Below are 21,929 nucleotides of genomic sequence, written 5' to 3'. Positions count from 1 at the left end.
GAAAGGTATGAAATCTGGGCATGATGTTAATGGTAATAAGGGATGGATAATATCTTGGGTACAGAAACAAGGGGGTGGAGATTTTTTGCTGTCTATTCAATACCATCCATGTCACTGATGGGGGGTGTGGTTTTGGAAGGGAAAAAGCCAAGGCTGGAAATAGGAAGTTTTTCATTTTTTTTTCTGGGCTCGTTCTGGAGAGGGTGTGGGACCGGGACTGCTGTTGCTGCTGCCACAACTCCACTGCACCAGAGAGTGAGTCCCTGTACCCACACCACCGCTGCCACCACCCTGGAGAGAGCCCCTGCAGTGGGGCCCGAGCTGTACCAGGTGGCGCAAAGTCAGCATTTCAGCAGCACAACTCCTCATTTGGATGAACTAGCTTTCCAAGTTTCTTTTTGTCCCTGTTTTATATTGTTTTTGGGCTGGGGGGAAAAAGTTAAGCTGTGAGAGCCTCCCGATATATCTTTTTGTTTTTCCAAATACCATGTTGCCCCAGTCCAGGGCCAGTAACCATTTTGCCTTTGTCTGGGAAACCACGCCAGGTGCCATCTTTGGGAGGCGTTTTTGTTTGTTCAGTGGTGAGTGCCCTTTTGTGGGTAAAACTCTCTCTTTTGTACATTCTTTTATTAATATTGTGTAGGTATTGCAGTTTTTCAGTAATTTGTAATTCCAATTTATAATCTCTCCTAGTGTTCCTCCATTATCGGAAGGGGCAGGAGAAAAAGGGAGCATTTTGAGTGGATTTAATTTTCTAGCTTGGTTCTAGAGTTTTCTAGGATCTTTGAGTGAAAGTTAAAAAGAGCACTATGAAGGTATTCAAATTTACTGCTCATTTTCCAATTAGAAAATCTGGTAACTGAAACAATGATCATTTGTATAAAGCACCAAGGGAGATCCTGGCTGATGCACATTTACCCAGTGGGATTTTAGAATCTAAGAATGTAGAATCTTGATCAGGAAGTGTTGCCATTCATCTGCTCAGGATTTGGGTTTAAATTATGTAGGAATAAGAGCAGTAGGTGGTACTTAAGGGAACCTCTTTGAAGATGGAAGGTGGTTTTGTACTGAAACTACAAAGATGGAAATGGTACAGAGACTGAAAGAAAATTTTTATATAAAACACAGTGGGATTTGTGTTGGATTTTAATGCTTTGAATGGAGGAAGAATATTCACCAACATACTGCTGGAATAATGAGATTATTTTTAGAGGAAAACTAATTATATTGATACTATTGGTATCCACAGAATATCAGCAACAGTAGGTATAAATAAATGGGTTGTGTACCAAAGCATTTCTCTTTCATTTAGAATTAGTTTAATGGCATAAGATGTTAAGAGAAAAGATAAAGGAACTTTGTTTTTCTACTTACTGTCTTTTAAAACTAGTCTTTCAGTGGAAAACAGATTTGATTGAACAGGTGATTTTTGGAACATCTGGGAAAGTATTACAAACAGCATCTTATGAATAAGAAGGCACAACCAATCTATCCTAACAAACAGAGGTGTGTAGGAGAGAAGGGCTGAAGAGCTATTGAAGAAGGCTAAAACATGCTATGAAAAATCCATTATAAGAAAGGCAAGAGAAAACAATTAATGAATAAAGCAAAATTATTAAGAGATAGGATAATTAAAAAGAAACCACTTGGAAGATGTTGAAGTTAAAGAAAAATCATACTGCTGCTTCTTTCAATTGGCTACATACTGTTTGATCTCTAGGCAAGAAGAGCAGTTGCAATGATAAGAACACTTTTCTATTAGCCTTTAACTTGAACCTACAGATCTCCTGATGCAAGATTTAATTTTGAAATTTGATGACACTGACTTTGAAACTGCAAACTCTGTATGTATCACTGCTACTTTGAGACTAGTTATTAAAGAATTATATGATGATTGAAACTGTGTGGAAGTATTAATGAGCTGTAAATGAGACCTAAAGACATCCAGGAAAAAAAGCTGGCTTTTTTCCAGGAAATGAGGCTACTTTGCTGCATCTCCCTTGCAGTTTACCATAGATTTATAAAATTATTTTATACTGTTGCAGTGAGTGGTAATTTCTTCAGTGTGTCTAGCATACTTAAGAGAGAAATCACATGTATAAGCAGCGTAGCTGTGCTGGTAAGCCTGCACGTGAACATGGTCTACACCAGCATGACATATTAGCAGTATAAACTGCATTTTTCCCTCTGTAGCTGTTAGGGGGAGGGAGAGCTCATTATTGCTTCTGAAACAGATTGATCTTTCTTTCTTTCACTCCCATTGTCTATATCCTTTTAGGGAGTATTCTTGATTACATGAAACAAAAAGATAAGCTGTGTTATACCATAGTATGTATGTTTACTGAGGTATTTGAAGTAGTGTGTGGTATGTAAACATCTGTTTGAGAAAGTTTGATTCCTTCTGAAAGAAGGGCATATAAAACCTCTGGACAGTTGAACCATTTCTTAAGATCATGTGATGCTTGCTTTCTGTTCCTTAAGTGTAGATATTGTGGTCTACTATTAGAGAACAGCAGTTGCATTTCTCTTCTCTGCAAGAACTGAGATGCTTGAAAGCTCTGCTTTTTACCCTTGCAGATTGATATTGCATAAATTTACACAAATAATTATGTTTACTCTTTAAACTGTAACAGTGACACATTAACAAACTGACAGACCAGGAAAAGAAAGCAATATCCAAGTGGGTGATAAGTCATCAGGTTGCCCCATGGCATAGCAGGAGTTACTTTAACTTGCTTGGCTCAGCTTCAACATGAGTGTTACTTCTGCTTTCTAATATTTTCTGACATTATTGCTTAGTGTTTGATTTGTTATTCTGTCAACCTATATATGAGTTTGACATAGAATAGGTACTTTTTTGTCACACATTTTAAGTGACTTGTTTAAATAGCCTTAGTAACAGATGGCCTGGTTGACAGCAAGAAGTAGTTGTTGGAACTACAAAACATCACAGTACTTGGATAATTCAACATATTTGATACTTTTATATCATACCTTTTTATGTAGTGGTTTTTAAATCTATAGTTACCTGCTTAAAGCAGCCTTGAAATGTTACCTTTGGTGTTTCATTGCTTTTTGAAATTGTTTCTTTCTTAGTGCTGTATTGGATATGTTTTAAGGCTGCTCTGTATTAATTAGGCCCCACTTCAAGCTGTCAAACTGCTATTGTTACAAAGTATTCCCACTCCCTCCACCCACATGATTTGCAGAGTAATACAGCATTACAAGCAGACTTGAAATACAGTATAGCAAGATGAAGCTGAGGGATGTGTTTTTCTTTTTAAATCTCTTTCCTTATCCAGTGAATAGTTGAAAATTATTAGTACTTTTGATTTTTAAATTAAATTTCTATCCAGTCTATTTTCTTCAAACAGTGATAATATAAAGCATACATGTAAAATGCTTGTTTGAGTTTAAGGCAGTTATCAGTGAATAATTCATATTTGGTTTTAGTGTTTCCATATGTGACACCCAAAGGAATTAATGGTATAGACTTTAAAGGAGAAGCCATAACTTTCAAGGCAACTACTGCTGGAATACTTGCTACACTCTCTCATTGTATTGAACTCATGGTCAAACGTGAAGAAAGTTGGCAAAAAAGACTAGATAAGGTAAGATCATTTTTCTTTAACTTTTGTTGAAAAAATTGTTTCTTCAGCTTAAAATTGAAATTTCAAATCAGTTGGTTTAAACTTTATTATTCCAGGTATTACTTTTATTTTTATGTACAGCATTTATTAATTTTAGATGCTTTCATTATTGATTACTCCTTTAACATGTTAAAACCTCATTTTGTTGGTGATACAGTAACATTATTCATCATATTTTTTCTTTTCCCAGCCCTTGTTCAGATAGTATTCCTATATTTTTAATACTATAAAGAACCTGATAGTATTCTACAGTAATAAGTGTATTGCTTGCAGCCCTCTAAAAGAGACCTAATTATCCATGCTTGCAAAATGATGTGCAAATCTCTGAAATGTTTTGTGATAAGAAATTGTGACAGAACTGAGGAGAACAACCAGTTCTAACATTAAAGGTCTAAGATACAGTTATTTCACTTACCTTTAGGAGACTAAAGAGATTAATTTAAGTAATACTTTATACCAATTGGTTAATTTTTGGGGTGGGGTGGGGCTGATATTATAATATGTTATTCTTATGGCAGTGATAGTTCATGGTAAGCCTACTCAACCACTATAGCAACTTGAAAGGAGCAGTGTCTTCTTTCTTCAGATGAGATGTGCTAGAAACATGGCAAGGTTGTACTTCAGGCTTTGATTTCTAGAATCATGCCATCACTGGCTGGTGTCCTGTACAGTCCTTTAGCCATTGTTGTCTTGTTTTTAATTTAGCATATTTCCATATGGTGTATATCACACTTCAAATCTTAGTGGTACGCAATTCAAAGAATGAAGTTATTCAGGCAAAATACAACCACGTTTGAATCCTTGCCCATGTCTCCTGGCTATTTGTCTGTATGTCAAAGACCTGGTCCTATCTAACTGTATTGTGACTTCTGTCAACATTTAATTTATTATTGTTACATCTAGGTAGTTGGAGGAATTATAGCAGACCTAAGACTTGAAGCTTGTTCATAGGATTGTAGGGTAATTCAGGTTAGAAGAGACCATCTCTAGTACAACCTCTTGCTTAAAGGAAGGACAGTTTGAATCAGACCGGGTTGATCATGGATTTATCAAGTCTCATTTCAAGTCTCCAAGGCTGAAGACTGCAGAGCATTTCTGAGCAGCCTGTTCTGATGCTCAACTGCTGTTATATATCCACTTGGAGCAGCTCTTATTCCAGTATCTGCCTATTGTTTTTCCTCTTCCTACTATAGACCTCTGTGAAGAGTCTGGCTCAGTTTGTTGATGACCTCCTTGGAGGTATTGGAAGGCTACTAAGTCCCCCCACAAAAGCCTTCTCTATTCCAGACTGAGCAAACACAGTTCACTCTTGCTGATCACAGTTTGCTTACAGCATGGATGAAGTGATTTTTTCTTGTCAGTAGGTTAGTATATGTTATTACAGAATAATATGTTAGTATAGAATTTGGTTTAGATTAGTTATTTGTCATATTTTTCTTCTTCTGTGGACTAACTTTAAAGCACTTGTTTTCTTAAAAATTCAAACCTAAATTTCACTTTCACTCATACAGAATCACAGAATCATTTATGTTTAAAAAGACCTCTAAGGTCATTGAGTCCAACCTTTGAGTGATCACCACCTTGTCAACTAGACCATGGCACTAAGTGCTGCGTCCAGTTGTTTCTTGAACACCTCCAGGGATGGTGATTCCACCATGTCCCTGGGCATTCCGTTCCAATGCTTAACAACCCTTTCCATAAAGAAATTCTTCCTGATGTCCAACCTGAACCTTGCCTGGTGCAGCTTGAGACTATGTCCTCTTGTCCTGTCACTAGTTGCCTAGAAGAGGCTGACCCCCACCTGGCTACAACCTCCTTTCAGGTAGTTGTAGAGAGTGATAAGGTCACCCTTGAGCCTCCTTTTTCCAGATTAAGCTCCCTCAGCCTCTCATCATCAGACTTGTGCTCCAGACCCTTCACCAGCTCTGTTGCCCTTCTCTGGACTTGCTCCAGCATCTCAGTGTCCTTGTAGTGAGGGGCCCAGAACTGGACACAGCAGTCGAGGTGTGGCATCACCAGTGTGTCTTGGGGTGACTTTATGATGTGTATCCCATATTGCTGCCCTATGCCCAGAAATTAACTTTGTGCCTTTCTATGCCTCTAAACTGAGCCTGAGAGGGGGAAGGAAAAACTGAGCAAAACTTTTTCAAAGCAGTTTGCAGCTTGTTCAAGGTCACACAGAGATAGCAAATTTTTTTTTCCCCAGCTGTGGCAGGGAAGCGAGGAAGCACCCGGCTTGCTGCTTTCCAGTCAGCTTTTGGCCAGTTGTTCAGTTTTCTTTTTCTCCGAAGGGAGACTGAGAGTTGAACTTTGTTTTTCCTTCCCTGGAATTTCAGATTGTCTCCCTTTTCTACTGGACTGCTTCAACCCAGAGCACATCAGGAGGACTTTCCACCGGGCACAGAGGGCCTGGCCCTGGGCCAAGCCCCAGCTCCAAGGAGACCAAAGGGAGGACTCTAACACTTTCCCAGGTTTTTTCTCCACAGTGAGAGATTTTATTATTTAGCATTATTTTCCTTTTCCCGTGTGTTTGGTAGATAAATAGTTTTATCTCCTTCACTTTCCTTTGATGAAAATTTATTTTCCCCGAACCTGGTGGAGGAGGGGTGGTTGTGCCTTCTCTCAGAGTATATATTTCTAAATTTGGCCAAACCGGAACACAGTGCCAAGTACAGGAGGACAACCACTTCCCTGGTCCTGCTGGCCACACTATTGTTGATACAGGCCAGGATGGCATTGGCTTTCTTGGCCACATGGGCGCATGCTGACTCATGTTCAGCTGTTGTTGACCAGCATTCCCAGGTCCTTTTTTGTGCTGGGAAGCTTTTCAGACACTCTTCCTCAAGCCTGTAGCACTGCATGGGATTGTTGTGGTCTAAGTGCAGGACCCAATACTTGGTCTTGTTGAATCTCATACCATTGGCTTCGGCCCATCAATCCAGCCTGTCCAGATCCTTCTGTAGAGCCTTCCTACCCTTCAGCAGATCAACACTCCCAGCCCAACTTGGGTGAAGTCTGTGAACTTACTGAGGATACACTTGATCCACTCTTCCAGATCATTGATAAAGATATTAAACAGGACTGGCCCCAATATTGAGCCTTGAAGAACCCCACTAGTGACTAGCCAGCCACCAACCGCATGTGACACCATTTACCATCACACTAACTCAGGGCCTGGACACCCAGCCAGTTTTTAACCCAACGAAGAGTGTACCTGTCCAAGCCATGGATTGCCAGCTTTTCCAGGAGAATGCCATTGGAGACAGTATCAAAGACTTTTCTGAAGTCCAGGTAGACAACATCCACAGCCTTCTCCTCATCCATAAGGTGGGTCACCTGGTCATAAAAGGAAATCAGGTTGGTCAGGCAGGACATGCCTTTCCTAAACCCATCCCGGCTAGGTCTGATCCTTTGGTTGTCCTCTATATGCCATATGATCGCATTCAAGATGATCTGTTCCATAACCTTGCCAGACACTGAGGTCAGGGTGACAGGCCTGTAGTTCCTCAGATCCTCCTTCTGACCCTTCTTGTGGATGGGCATCACATTGGCCAACCTCCAGTCATCCAGGACCTCCCCGGTCAGCCAGGACTGATGATAAATGATGGACATTGGCTTGATGAGCTCTTCTGACAGCTCTCTCGGCACCCTCAAACTAATTCCATCCAGTCCCATAGATTTATGAGTGTCTTAAGTGGCTCAGCAGGTTGCTAACTGCTTCCTCCTGGATTACAAGGGGGCTATTCTGCTCCCCATCCCTGTCTACCAGCTCAGGTTGCCAGTTGCCCTGAGGATAACCGGTTTTACTGTTGAAGACTGAGGCAAAGAAGATGTTAAGTACCTCAGCCTTTTCCTCATCCTTGGTGACTATATTCCCTCCCATGTACAATAAAGGATGGAGATTTTCCTTGGTGCTCTTTTTGCTGTTAATGTATTTATAAAAACCCTTTTTATTATCTTTCACAGCAGTAGGCAGATTGAGTTCTGGTTGAGCTTTTGCCTTTCTTATTTTCTCTCTATGTAACCTAATGACATCTTTGTACTCTTCCTGAGTTGCCTGCCCCTTCTTCCAAAGGTCATAAACCTTCTTTCTTCCCTGAGTTCTCGTAAAAGATCCCTGTTCAGCGAGGCCGGTCTTCTTCCCCGACAGCTCGTCTTTTGGCACATAGGGACAGACTGCTCCTCAACCTTTACAATTTCCTTCTTAAAGTATGTCCAGCCTTCCTGGACCCCGTTGTTATTAAGAACTGTTCACCAGGGGACTCTCTGAAACAGTGTCCTGAACAGGCCAAAGTCCACCCTCTAGAAGTCCAGAGTAGAGGTTTTGTTGACTCCCCTCCTTACTTTACCAACTATTGAAAACTCTATCATATTGTGGTTGCTGTGCCTAAGACAGCCTCTGACTACCACATGTCCCAGCAGCCCATCTCTGTTTGTAAACAGCAGGTCTAGTGGGCCCCAACTCTTGGTAGACTTGTCACCAAATCTTCCAAAATATCGGAATAAGACTCCTTAATGCTAATGTGGTATTAAAGAGGGCATCATTTATTCAAGCCTGAGGTCCCGCAGGGGATACTCCTAACCCTATGCAGACATGTGATTTTACAAGAGTGTTGCTTATATACAGTCACTACATGCATATTACAATTTATCCATTACCATAAAACCCACCCCAAGTTCCCAGATTCAGTCCTTGTTTTGTCTGTCACTACATTCTTGAGCCAGATATCTTCTTGTTATCTTCCAACAGTCCTTGCTGGGAAAGCAGTTTTTGCATGCCTTGTTTTTCTACTAAAAATTCACAGGCACAGTAAAAATTGAATTAACCCTTTTGGTATCAATTTCCCCCTTTGAAACCTTTCAAATTTCTCAAGGTCATTTGATAAGTTTCAACTCAATTTTTCTCTATAGTCGCATACATTCTCGTGAGATCTCGATTGATTATTCTACAAACCCAACTAACAGAAAGACCGGTAATTACTACAATTATGATGGTTTCCAGTATTCCAGCCAGCCATCCTCTCAAGGACCATCCCCCTATTCCTTGAAGAATTTTGTTAAGCCAATTAGTTTCAGAGGCCTTTTGGATAGCATTGCTATCTTCAGGAACTTGCCGCATTTTGTTAAGTTGTTTTTGGAGATCTTCTGTTACATTTGGGATGTGTACACAACAGTGTTCTCTATCCAGTTTTAATTACCCACAAAGCCCTTGTTCTTTGGCCTGCAATAGATCTAAGTCCAGTCTGTTTTATAATGTGAATTTAGTATTTGCCTGTATTTGCTTATTCATAATTTGAAATCGCCTTTCTGTGGCTTCAGATAGTTTCCTTACTTGCCAAGTTAGATTTTCTAACAAAATTCTGTTTTCTTAGAGCCATGGGTCCTGGTAAGAGAAAACTCTGTAGGGCCCATTCAAACTGTGTAGAAGCTGAAGGCCCTGTCCATTCATCCTCAATATCTCGTTTTACCTTATTCCAGTACTGGGCTTTTATGGGGCTTCTTTTCCAAGTCAGACATAGGGTTAATAACCCTAAAGTAACTTGCCTGGTGGTCAGTCCAAGCAGGAGTTGGGTGGTCCAATATCCATCTGAAGCAGCCCAAACAGTGTAACTTGGGGAAGGAACTTCCAGAGATTTAACACAATCTAAGTGTTTGTTATTACAATTTAGAACTAATTTGACCATCCAGCTTATGGTGCTGGACAGATTTTCATGGTTTTCTTTTTCTCCACACCTCCATTGATTTTTACTTAGATTATACATAGGTGTGATTCCCCAATTCAGACACCATTCTACCTTTCCCAAGTATTTCCATTGTCCTTCTAAGGGTTTTGTCCAAGTACAAGGCTTGCTTTGGAGAGTTTGACATTCTGGCAAGTCTGAAACATTTTGGGTGTGATTTTTAGTAACACATAAATCTAACAACCTGGCTGCTTCTCCTCCTGAGGCTCCCAAGGCAAAATCCAGAAAATGTTGGTCGAGAGTATGGGACCCTACTGGACACTCCTTACCTTTTTCCTTTCTTAAAATAATTCTATTATCTCCTGGCCTCCAAGCTATTGGATCCTCAAGAAGGCCATCTCCCTGTTGCCTACATCTCTCTTTCTCATCCAAAGAGTGAGTGATGTTTGCTTTTGCCATCACCTTAGTCAGATTATCATAGTGTATCACAATTGACAGATCTATAGGGATAATTCCCCAGGGAATGGGTTCCCCTGCTGAACTGGGGATAGGGAGGCAAGCTGTAATGCTGGACAGATTGTGCATTTTACCAAACTCTTGGATTAAAGTCAATATTAAATTTTCTTCAACACCCTCACCTAAAGATAAAAAAATTCCCATAAACATTAGCTTATACATTTCACTACTCGTCCACAAATATCTTTGAAATTTTCAGTCACAGAAGTCTGGTGTTTTCCACTGTCAACTCTGAGTCAAGAGCCTTAATTCTGGTGCAATGAATCCAGGAGTTAAGTCCTTTCACTTTCACTGCCATTCTTGTAGTTAACAGAACTAAATAAGGTCCTTTCCACTACTCCTGAAGTGGTTGTGATTTCCAGGTCCTGATGTATACGTGATCCCCAGGCTGAAATGGATGAACTGGGGTGTCTAGGGTAAGAGGTTCAGAGAGAATAATAAGCCTTTTTAGTTCATTCAAGGATTTACCTAATGAAACTAAATATTGTTCTACTTCCTAATTCCCAATTTGTTCTTCGGATCCAGGGAAAGTTGTAACAGATTATGGTCTCCCAAACGTCAACTCTAATTCGTAACAAAGCTAGTGGTAACACCTGTCGCCATTTCAAAGAGGTTTCCTGACACATTTTGCTAATTTGTCTCTTTAAAGTTTGATTCATTCGCTCAACCCTTCCACTAGATTGGGGTCTCCATGGAGTATGTAAATCCCAACTTATCCCTAATGGCTCACTAAGTTGATATAACACTTCAGATATAAAATGAGGTCCTCTATCAGATGACATCCCGATAGGCACTCCAAACCTGGGTATGGTCTCTTTGAGGAGTACCTTAGTGACTTCACTAGCCTTGTTGGTGCAGCAGGGGAAAGCTTCTGGCCACCCAGAAAAGGTATCTACTAATACCAGGAGATAACTGTATCTTTGTTGGCATGATAGCTCAGAAAAATCAATTTGCCAGTAATCTCCAGGAGTGTTTCCTCTTTTGGTGATACTTGAAGGCAGTCTTTTTAAATTCAAAGGGTTATTTTTAAGACATATCGGGCATTTATCTGTAATGGACTTGACAATTTTTGTCATACAGACACTGAGTATCTGAGTCCATAGGCTGGTTACCATAGCATCGATTCCCCAGTGAGTTTTCTGGTGTTTCTTCTTTACAATTTGTAACATCAGTTGTGGTGGATCTATGACCTGGTTATTGGGAGTTACTAGCCATCCACACTCTTTATTCTGGGCTTTTAGATAAGTAGGTAATTTTAAATCTGCTTTAATATATCCAGGGTTAACTTCTGCAAGTGAAATAGCTTTCTCAAGTATTAATGTCAGGATGCCTTGTTATGCAACCTCTCATGCAGCTTTATCTGCAAGTCTATTTCGTTCAGGAATTTGGGCATTCCCATGTTGGTTTGCTTTGCAGTGTAGTACAGCCACTTCTTTGGGCAGTTGGATAATATCAAGAAGGGACAATATTTCTTGTTTGTACCTAATCAGAGACCCCTGTGCTGTTAATAGACCTCTTTCTTTCAATATGGCTCCATGGGCATGAACAATGCTAAAAGCATATTTTGAGTCGGTCCATATATTTATTCTTTTTCCTGCTGCCAATTCCAGGGCTTTTTGTAATGCTATGAGTTCTGCCCTTTGTGCTGAGGTTTCTGCAGGCAGTGGTGAAGCTTCTATTACCTTGGTTGCCATGACTATGGCATAGCCAGACCTTCTTTTTCCATCTTGGACCAAGATACTTCCATCTGTAAAGAACTCTATCTCTGGATCTTCAATGGGTGCATCTTGTAGGTCTGGTGGGCTTGCATAAACTTGCTCAATTATCTGTAAGCAATCGTGGGTCAACTGCTCTTCCCCTTGCATCGGGGTGTTCAGTAATTGGCCTGGATTTACTGCTGTGGTTACCTTCAACTCCACATCTTGCTCCATTAGAACAGTCTGATATTTCAGCATACGGCTCAGGGAAAGCCAATGCCCCCCTTTTTGGCCTAATACAGTGGTTACAGCATGCAGAGTATATACTATTACCTTTTTTTCCCAAAAGTCAATTTCCTGGCCTCTTGGATGAGGAGAACAGTTGCTGCTACACCTTGCAGGCATCTGGGCCATCCCTGTCTGACACTGGTTGTTTTGAAAAGTACCCCACGGGCCTCTTGAAGTCTCCTACCTTCTGAGCCAGAACTCCAAGGGCAAGGTGCTGTCGTTCGTGTACAAAAAGCTCAAAGGGCATTATTAAGTCTGGAAGTCCTAAAGCAGGTGCAGACATGAGGGCCATCTTCAAATTACAGAATGCATATTCACTCTCAGGAGTCCAAATCAAAGGTCCTTCTGGGGCCTCCTTTAAAAGCTCATACAATGGTTTAACTAGAAGTCCATAGTTCAAGACCCACAATCTACACCACCCCACCATGCCCAAGAATGCTCTTAAATCTCAGGCAGTCGCAGGTTGGGGTACCTGGCAGACAGCTTCTTTTGTGTCTGTTCCCAATTTCTGCTGTCCTGGAATTATTTCAAATCTTAGGTAGGTAACTTGCTGCCTCATGATTTGAACTTTTTCCCAAGATACTTTGTAGCCTCCCTGGCCCAGGAAATTTAGAAGACTGATAGTCAATTCCATGCACTTTTCCTTAGTTTCACTTGCTAGTAAGATGTCATCAACATATTGTAGGACTAACCCTTCAGGGTTCTCCTTCTTCAAGGTCTCTAATTCTTTTGCCAATTGATTCCCAAAAATTGTTTGGCTATTTTTAAATCCTTGTGGTAATACACTCCAGGTAAGTTGAATCTTCCGGCCAGTTTGGGGATTTTCCCATTCAAAGGCAAAAATGCTCTGACTTTGCTTTTCAAGAGGTATGCAAAAGAAGGCATCCTTCAGATCTATTACTGTAAACCATTGGTGATATTCTTTAAGGGCTGTTAACAGGGTATAAGGTTTGGCTACAACAGGGTGGGTATCCTGAACTATTTGATTGACTGCTCGTAGGTCTTGTACTAGTTTATAGTTGTCTGTCCCAGGCTTTGTAACTGGCAAAATGGGAGTGTTATATTCTGATTCACATTCAATCAATAATTCAAACTATCTGAAATTCTCTATTAGACTCTCAACTCCCCTTCTAGCTTCTAACTTTAAAGGATGTTTTTTCTGCTTTACCAGTTTGGATCCAAATTTAAGGATAATGCTTACAGGCTGAGCTCATAGGGAACGTCCTGAAGTTCTTCTGGCCCAAACCAAGGGCGTTACTGCATTTTCTATGGCTTCCTGCATTCTTCTAGAATTGTCTGGTTCCAGTATTCCCTGCAACATACAAGTTCTTGCTATCCATCGCTTTCCAAATTTAAAATTGATTGGGTTAAAGAATGTTCTTGTTTCTGCTTTCCCTTTTGCACCAACATTTACAGTTTCTTGGCCTAATTTTTCTTGGGTTGTATTTAATACTGAATAAATAGCTCCAGCGTCTACTAAAAAGTCAATTTTCATTTTTCCACAGCTCTATGGCAACCAGGGGTTCAGCTGGGGTTTCCACCCCTGGTTCCCATCAGTCTTGGTGTAAGGGTAACTCTGTTACCCCCGCCCCCTTCAGCTTCTTCGGACAATCCCTTCTCCAATGCCCAAAATCTCTAGAATATGCACATTGGTTAGGTTTTAATCCTCCCAGGGCAGGGCCTCTCCCTGTTCTGCGATTAGATGGCGCCCTCTGCAGGGCTGCTATCAGCATTGCATCTCTACATCTCCCTTTCCAGCTCCTGTTTTCTTTCTCTTTCCTTCCTTTCAATTTTCCACTTTCCTTCTCTCTCTTCCCTTTCCTTTTCCATCTCTTTGATCTTATTAATTTCCTCTTCTCCTCTATTATTAAAAGCTTTCCAGGCCACTTGTAAAAGTTTCCCTAAGTCACGAGATTTGGCTTCCTCCAGTTTCTGTAACTTCTTTTAAATATCCAGGTCTGAGTTCCCTTTAAATATAGAAGCCAGCTGTACAGCTTCTTCTGTTTTCTCCAGATTGATATTAGTGTATCTCCTGGCATCTACCCTGAGGTGTTCCACACATTCACCTGGTGTCTCATGCAGTCCTTGTCTCACCTCATAAAGTTCAGACCAATTGATTGCTTTTGGCACTGCATGTCTAAAGCCAAATAATATCCAATTCTGATATCGTATCAGGGCAGGTCTCCCTATCCTGGTGTTGGGGTCCCAACAGGGGTCCTGGGAAGGAAAATGCTCTACCATTCCTGGTAACCTGCCTTCTATAACCATCCTGTCTGCCTCCTTCCTAACAATCCTGAGCACCATCTCTTTTTCTGTGGAATCTAATAGATTATCTATCAGGACTTGGATATCTCCCCAGTCTGGGTTCTGGTTTTGAGAATGGTTTCACATACTTGAACTACCCTCTCCGGATCTTCCCTGTAGGAGTCTGCCTGTCTTGCCCATGCCTCGAGATCCATCAGGGAGAAAGGTACCTTTACCACCAGGCAACAAGCTCCCACTCCCTCCCAGAGCAGAGCTATCATCTCTTGTTTACCCATCTCTTGCTCACCCTCTTCCTGCTTTCTCACTTCCTGCTTACCCTGGGTCCGCCCCACCACCAAGCTTGAAATAAACTCCTGGCACCTCTCTGACTGCCCCCTCCTCCTTGCACTCCCCCAGTATCAGACACAAACAAATCCTCTATCTCCATATCTCCTGCATCTGGTACCACCATCTTTACATCATCCTCCTCCTGTCGACTACTGCATTTGGAACACCGGTGTCTGATACTGCAAGAGGAACAACATCGCTTCAGTCTTCTATCCTTTGCCCTTTCCTTTTCTAATGCTAACATGAAGAGATGTAACAGGACAGGTAAACATCCCTTTTGTCATTCTGGATGGTTTCTCAAATTAAAGAAAAAAATCTACATAAAGCACCTCACTCCCACTTCTCCTCCCTTCTACAAAACAACATCAATTGTAAAGTGGTGTTGTAATTTAAGGTACCATTTTCCAGCCAGTTAGCTTGGTTGTCTAGCTTATATACCAGCCACCACTGATTACAATAGTGGATTAGTCTACGTTTACTTAGTGGGTATCCTCCAGCCTTTTTCCAGTGGTTCAATATATATTACAATGGAGAATTCCATATTCAATAATTACAAGTACACAAGCTATTACCTCTGAAAGGAGTAATGGTGTTTCCAGATTTGTAACGGGGGAAGGAGGGAAAGAGAAGGGAGACTGCTAAGACTGCAATCACTAAAACCAACACAAGAGGGTGCTCCAAGTCCACAAATGCAACTTCACCCACAAACGCAATTTTGACCACACACACAAAAATAAAGCAACATCCAATATTACTCCAAAACCCCAACAAACATTCAATCAACACTCTCCAATTACTGTCACCAAATCTTCCAAAATATCAGAATAAGACCCCTTAACACTAATGTGGTGTTAAAGAGGGCATCATTTATTCAGGCCTGAGGTCCCACAAGGGGTACTCCTAACCCTATGGAGACACATGATTTTACAAGAATGTTGCTTATATACAGTTGCTACATGCATATTACAACTTACCCATTATCACCCCGAGTTCCCAGATTCAGTCCTTGTTTTGTCTGTCACTACATTATTGAGCCAGATGTCTTCTTATCTTGCAACCCTCCTAGCTGGGAAAACAGTTTTTGCATGCCTTGTTTTTCTACTAAAAATTCACAGGCACAGGTAAAAATTGAATTAACCCTTTTGGTATCAGGCTCACTTACCAGGGCTGTCGGGAGGTTCTCTTCCACATACTCCAAGAACCTCCTAGACTGCCTCCTCTCTGCTGTGGTGAGTTTCCAGCAAACATTCGGCAAGTTAAAGACTCCCAGAAGAACAAGGGCTGATGATCGTAAAACATCAGAGAGCCACTTATAGAATAGTTCATCTGCCTCTTCATCCTGGTTGAGTGTTCTATACCAGTCTCCCACCAGGATATCTGCCTTGTGAGCCTTTCCCCTGATTCTTACTCATAGGCACTCCTACAGCATAAGTAAATACCTTTTAAAGGGGGGTCACAAACTTATTTGGACTTGATTTACAGAAATTAAAATAACAAAAGCTCCTAAAAACTTGGAGGTTTTAAGTTTCTCTGCTTTGGTAGATATGTGACACTGTTGGGACTGCCTGAGGCAGCACAGCATCCAGCTGCAGATGTCCTTGGCTTCTACTGCTGCAGGCAGGGGTTGGCTGCAGCAAGCAGGGAAAGCTGGCTCCTTTGCAAGGAGCGAGCCCCAAACAAAGGTGGTGTAAAAGTGTCGGCAGAGGCAAAGGATGAGAGAGGGGTCTCTGTGTAGGTTCCAGCTGGTTTATTGCCGGTGGAAGATCCAGGGACAAAGACCAGGAAAAAGGGGAAAGCACAGCATTTTATACGGGGGTGGAACAAAGGGAAACAACCAATGGGGATCGACTGAGGAGGAGGAGATAACAGAGGAATAACCAATGGGGTTAACTTAGGGGAGGGAATTACATGAGTAGACCAATGGGGCATCGAAGAAGGGAAAACTTTCCAGAACTAATACATAAGCAACTAGGGGAAATACATAAACATGAACTTATACATAAAACTGGGTGGAGAACTCCTGAACCAATAAACTTAAAACATGTAAACTAAGAACCATTAGGAACATGGGAACTCACCGTAACTAAGGGGTGAAAATCAGACCTCTGTGTTCTGGAGGCCTGTTTACCAGTCCTCTGAATGCTCTGCTGCAGTGGCCACTGCCACCTGCACTGCAACAGACATGCAACTTTGTCACACTTGTCAGTGAAACTTTCTGGGGGTTACAGCACATTCATGGTGAAGTACTATAATTCTAATATAAAATAACTTTTTTTATTTGGATTCCTCTAATTCCTAGCTTATTAGATGAAGAGATTTTGATTGAATTAAATAGTATAAAATTGTTGTGGGTTAGCCTTGGCTAACAGCCAAATGCCCACCCAACTGCTCACTTAGCACCCCATCCAGCAGGACTGGAGTGGGGGGGAGGGGAGAGAAATAGAATGAGAAAGCTCACAAGTCAAGAGAAAGACAGGAGGATTGCTTACAAGGTTTTGTCCTGGTAGAAAATCTGTTGCTGATTAAAATAGGTACAGTTAATAGGAAACAAAAAGACAAACACTAAAACAGCTTTCTTCCCCTATTTCCCAGTCTCAACTTCACTCTTTAACTGCAGGCTCCTCTACACCCCTTCTTGCTAGCCCCAAGGAATGCAGAATGTGGTGGGGGTGGGGTAGTGGGAAATGAAGGGTTGGGAATCAATCGAAAACACTTAGTCTATGCCACTTCTTCCTCTCACACTTTTCCCCTGCTCCAGCACAGGTCCTTTTCAGGGCTGTAGTCCTCTGGGAAAACTCCTCTTCATTGGGAGTCCTCCATGGAACATGGTTTTGTCAGGAAAATTAATCCACAAACACCAGAGGTTTATGTCCAAACAGGAGACAGAGGAGTCCTGTTACTTTATTCAAATAAAGGGAGAGGCCATGGGGCATTCCCCTGGCATCTCTCAAGTTGTTAGAGGATGCAGCCTCCTTTTTATCCTAATTTCCCGGCCGCATTTCCCTCTCTCTTTCCCCATTGGCTGAGGTACTTAAGAGGTACAGACTTCCTGAAATGCTTAATACATGACTCCCTTTTAATGTATAACCCCCCCTTTATTTTAATTCTTATGGTATTTATGGTTCTTCCCATTGTTTCTTTCATCTCTCAATATCCAATTTCATTTATCAGCAGACCTATAATTTATTTATAAAGACAAATGTCTTTCTTTCCATTCATCAGTGGAATCCTTCCCATTGTTTCTTTTATCTCTCAGTACTAGTTTTATCTTCCAGCAGGCCCAATGCTTGTTTGTAAAGACAAGTCCCTCATTCCTTTCAGTTCCTTCAGGAAATGTCCCTCTGGTCCAGCATGGGGTCCTTCATGGGATATAGTGTGGATATATTCTCTGCCCTGGAACTCCTCCTCATCATTCTCTTCTGGCCTTTGCATTCCCTCTGTTTCTCCCTTTTTGTTCCCCCTCCTCTCTCCCTGGGCTGTCTTTTGCTCTTAAATACATTTTCACAGAGGTTCCATGCATGTGGTGGATGGGCTCAGCTATGTCCTGTGGTGGGTCTGTTTTGGAACCTGTTTGACACAGGACAGCCCCTGGCCGCCTCCCTCATATGCCACTCCTGCAGCCCCCCACAACCAACACATTGACACCTACACTCTGCACAAGAATTTAAAACCAGCAGTTGAATGTATTCAGACCTTTGCTAACACTATTGATTCCACTTCAGTTGTAGGGCTTCTTTTGTTATTTCGCCTTGTTTTACTGACTAAACATGGCTCTGTAAATGTCTCTTCTATAACTATGGGCCTGAGCAAAAAAATAATTACTCTGTCATCTGATAAATATATGGAGGAGGAGAATGATGTTGTTCTGTGTACTCTTGGGTTTCTTGGATAGATGCTTATGCTGCTCTGAAAAATAAATAAATATTAGAAGATTATAAAATTCAGAACGTTTTCTCTGAGAGGTTAGAGGGGACAATTATATTAAATTGGGCAGACATTCATGTTTGTTTTAGCTGGGAGGTTTTTAAAGCTCTCGTAAGTCTGTCCAATGTTGTAAAAGACCAGTGTCTTGGTTTGAGACAAATTTGGAGGAAAATGTCCAAAATGAACGTCCCTCTGTTAGAAGGCAGATTTCAGCAGCCCTTCCCCCACCAGGTTTGGAAAGACATTCCTCGGAGGAAAGTGAAAAAAACCTGTTTATTTAACAAGCAAAGTGCACGCAGGCACAGAAAAGAGAATGAATAATGCTAAATAATAAAACCTCTCGCTGTGGAGAAGAAACCTGGGTAGCTTTCAGAGTCCTTTCTGTGGATGTGGCTCTGCCCTCTCTGGAGCTGGGGTTCGGCGTGGGCCCCTCCAGGCCACAGTGTGGGGCTTCCTGGAGATGTTGTTCCAGACCGGAGCAGAACAGTCCCAAGAAAAGTTCTTGCCTCAGCTAGCAGGCTAGCTAAAAAGCAAAGAGTTTTAACTCTCCATCTCTCTCCTGAGAAAAGGAGCCGAAAGCTGGGAAAAAGCAGGAAGGTGCTTTCCTTGGCTCTGTAGCAGCAGCAATCCAGGGGAGTGTGTGTCCTTGAGCACAAACCGCTCTGAAAATTTGCCTGGCTTCTCTCCCCCCTCTCCTGAGAAACAGCTTAAAGACACAGGAAGGCACAGGATTCATGTCTGGCATAGGTCAGACAATAGGGAATACAGTATTATACAGTCACCCCAGGACAATCAGCTAGAAGAATTGGAAGGTGCAGCATCAAGTTTGTCCTTTGTATATCAGCAGATTCACTACGCAGGCTCTGTGCTGTGCAGGTGTGTCATAGTAAGAACAGGATCTCTTTCAGTGACTAAAAGCAATGAGTGTTTTACAAGTTCTCTAAGTAGTGTTGTAATCCAGCTTGCTCTCCTTCCTTCTCCAGCCTCCACACCGCTAGCTTCAGAACCATGTTTTACTTGGCAGCAAAACACAAATATGAATAGTGAGAGTCCTGCTACTTCACAAAACTATACAGCCTCCATCTTGTAGAGGGACAGTTTAGCCTTCTCTGCCTTTGAGGGAGTTGACAGCTCCTCCCAATTTAATGTTGCCTGAAAACTTGTTCAGCATATCATTTAGTCCTGCATTCAAGTTGTTTATGAAGATGTTGAAGAGAACTGGCCCTAAAATGGAGCCCTGTGGAACGCCACTTGTGACTGGTCAGCAGCCTCATGTAACCCCCACTTAGTCCAACACAGTGTGTGATGTGTTTATCCAGCTGTGTGCTGGACATTTTTATCCATAAGGACACTGTGAGAGACAGTATCAAAAGCTTTATTGAAATCCCAAAAGATGACATCAACTGGCTTCCCTTAATCAACTAGGTGGGTTACCTTCTCATAAAAGGAAATTAAGTTTGACAAGCAGGACTTTCCCCTCATGAACCTGTGCTGGCTGTGATCAGTGACTGTGTTGCCCTTCAGGTCTTTTTCAATAACTCCCAGAATATTCTCCATAACTTTTTCAGGCACTGAAGTGGGACTGACCCTCAACAAACCATGAATAGCTATGATTCAATTAGATACCAGATTTTTCTTGCTGATCTAGTTTATTCCATGTGACTTAAAGAAGTTATGCTCAGGGTAGCTAGCTCCCTGAGCTTTGTATTATATATGCATCTATAAGGGCACATAGAATGCATACATTCAAATAAAATCAGAAAATCAGCAACTTAGCAATTGTTACTTGGGAATAAAACCTATACTGATGATTCCATTTATTGTCATACTGACTATTATCAGTCAATATATTCTTGCTGCTTTAAATGATCATGTAATTTTACAGGAAATAGAGAAAAGGAGAAGAATTGAAGAAGCATACAAAAATGCTGTGACAGAACTGAAGAAAAAGTCCCACTTCGGAGGGCCAGACTATGAGGTACAAATTCTGCTTCTGAAATTTTTAAAAATGCTAAGGCTATTGAAGATTAGTTTGTTTCTCAAAGGAGTGTATATGTAAATCAAGGTCTTTGTGCAATGTGTTCATGCCACTTTTTCTGCCTTGGAAACTGAAACTAAATGAAGAATCTAAATCCTTCGGTGTTTTGAGAATAGAAGTCTGTCTTCACCTTGGGTTTCCTTACTCTGCTTTTGTCTAAAGCATTTTGCTTACAGATATTTTTGATGACTTTTTAATTATTTTTCTTGTACATTTTATACTGCTCATTTGCAAGTTGTGTACTCTTACATTTTAATTAGTCATCTGTCTAGATATGTAATACAAACATGAAAGCCCTGACTGCAGAGGCAGTCCTAGAATCTGAAGTTTAATTTCAATTGATTTTTAACTTGTCACTGCCATTTGAAATGTGTTGATAAATTCAATTATTTAGGTTCTGCTTCATCTGTTAAATGACATGTTTTATCAACTTCTTCCTCAGTTTGGTTATTTAATCACAGTCTGAATCTCTTAAACTGCCTTCTGAACAATAATGTAAAGTAATGCACCTATAAAGCAGTTTGCATAACTTTTAAGAACTCAATTCTTTAATTTATGTTAATTAAGCCGGTTTCTACTTACAAATCATAGCCTGAGAAATAGTATTAATATGTTGAGATATTTAAAAGATACTTGAGCTTATGTTCTCTGTTGTGACAGAGGCACTGTAAAAGAAAAGGATGGATAGGAAGTTGGACTTTGTCTACCTGGTTATGAACCCAGCTGCTTCTCCCAGATATCCCTGATGTAAAGTAGATTTTTGAAATTTGCTGGACCAGTTTGTTTTACAATAAAAGCAGTAAACCTAGTTTTCTTAAATTATCATTCTACTTAGTGGACACAAGTTTTTAAAAATTGAATACAACTCTACCTGCTGTTTATTGCTAAACTGTTCTTTCCAAGAATTCTCAATAGTGATCCACAGGATTTTGTCTTGTGCTTTGAGCACATATCTGAAATCCACCCTAAGGCACTGGAATACTTGGAAGGAGTCTAAATACACAGTTATGTTAATATATTTACTTACATACTGTAAACATTTTTAAGAGAAGATATCTGTTAATTAAAACCTAAATCTCATATCAAAGCATATTGACACTTTACTCAGTCTTTGGTTTCCTGTGGTTTTTGCTTGTTTATTTAAGTATCCCTAAATTGTACTTAAAGGAAAAAACTTCCTTTAACAAGCACAGTTTTCAGATGAATTCTAATAAATGAATATTGGTGAAAATATTTAAGGTCTATGGAAGAAATTTCCTTATGTCAGTTATATGCATAATACATAAATAGCTATTTCTAATATTGAACTTAAGTGGAGCTCTCATGTCTCCAAAATCTTGAAATAGTTTTGTTTCTTATGCTCTAGGAGGGTCCTAATAGCCTGATTAATGAAGAAGAATTCTTTGATGCTGTTGAAGCTGCTCTTGATAGACAGGATAAAATGGAAGAACAGGTATTGATACTTGAAAAATGTGTTAATGATGAGCACTTCATGGAAGACTTCTGTGACTTAATCAGTCCTGGGGTGCATCTCCCGAAACTC

General features: G+C 40.8%; 1 protein-coding gene across 1 annotated transcript in view; it reads left to right on the top strand.

Annotated features, from left to right (window-relative positions):
• The window catches only part of LOC116437438 (ceramide transfer protein-like), a 230,223-nt gene that overhangs the window by 186,826 nt on the left and 21,468 nt on the right, over positions 1-21,929 (top strand). The window contains exons 7-9 of the mRNA XM_032095083.1: positions 3,454-3,611; positions 20,234-20,326; positions 21,753-21,839. Of these exons, the coding sequence (XP_031950974.1) occupies positions 3,454-3,611; positions 20,234-20,326; positions 21,753-21,839 (338 nt within the window). The remainder of the gene's footprint in view (positions 1-3,453; positions 3,612-20,233; positions 20,327-21,752; positions 21,840-21,929) is intronic.

This window comes from Corvus moneduloides, chromosome W (genome assembly GCF_009650955.1).
Source record: "Corvus moneduloides isolate bCorMon1 chromosome W, bCorMon1.pri, whole genome shotgun sequence".
NCBI classification, from domain to species: Eukaryota; Metazoa; Chordata; class Aves; order Passeriformes; family Corvidae; genus Corvus; species Corvus moneduloides.
Note: the sequence above shows the minus strand (reverse complement) of the source record. Positions and strands in the feature narration are given on the sequence as shown.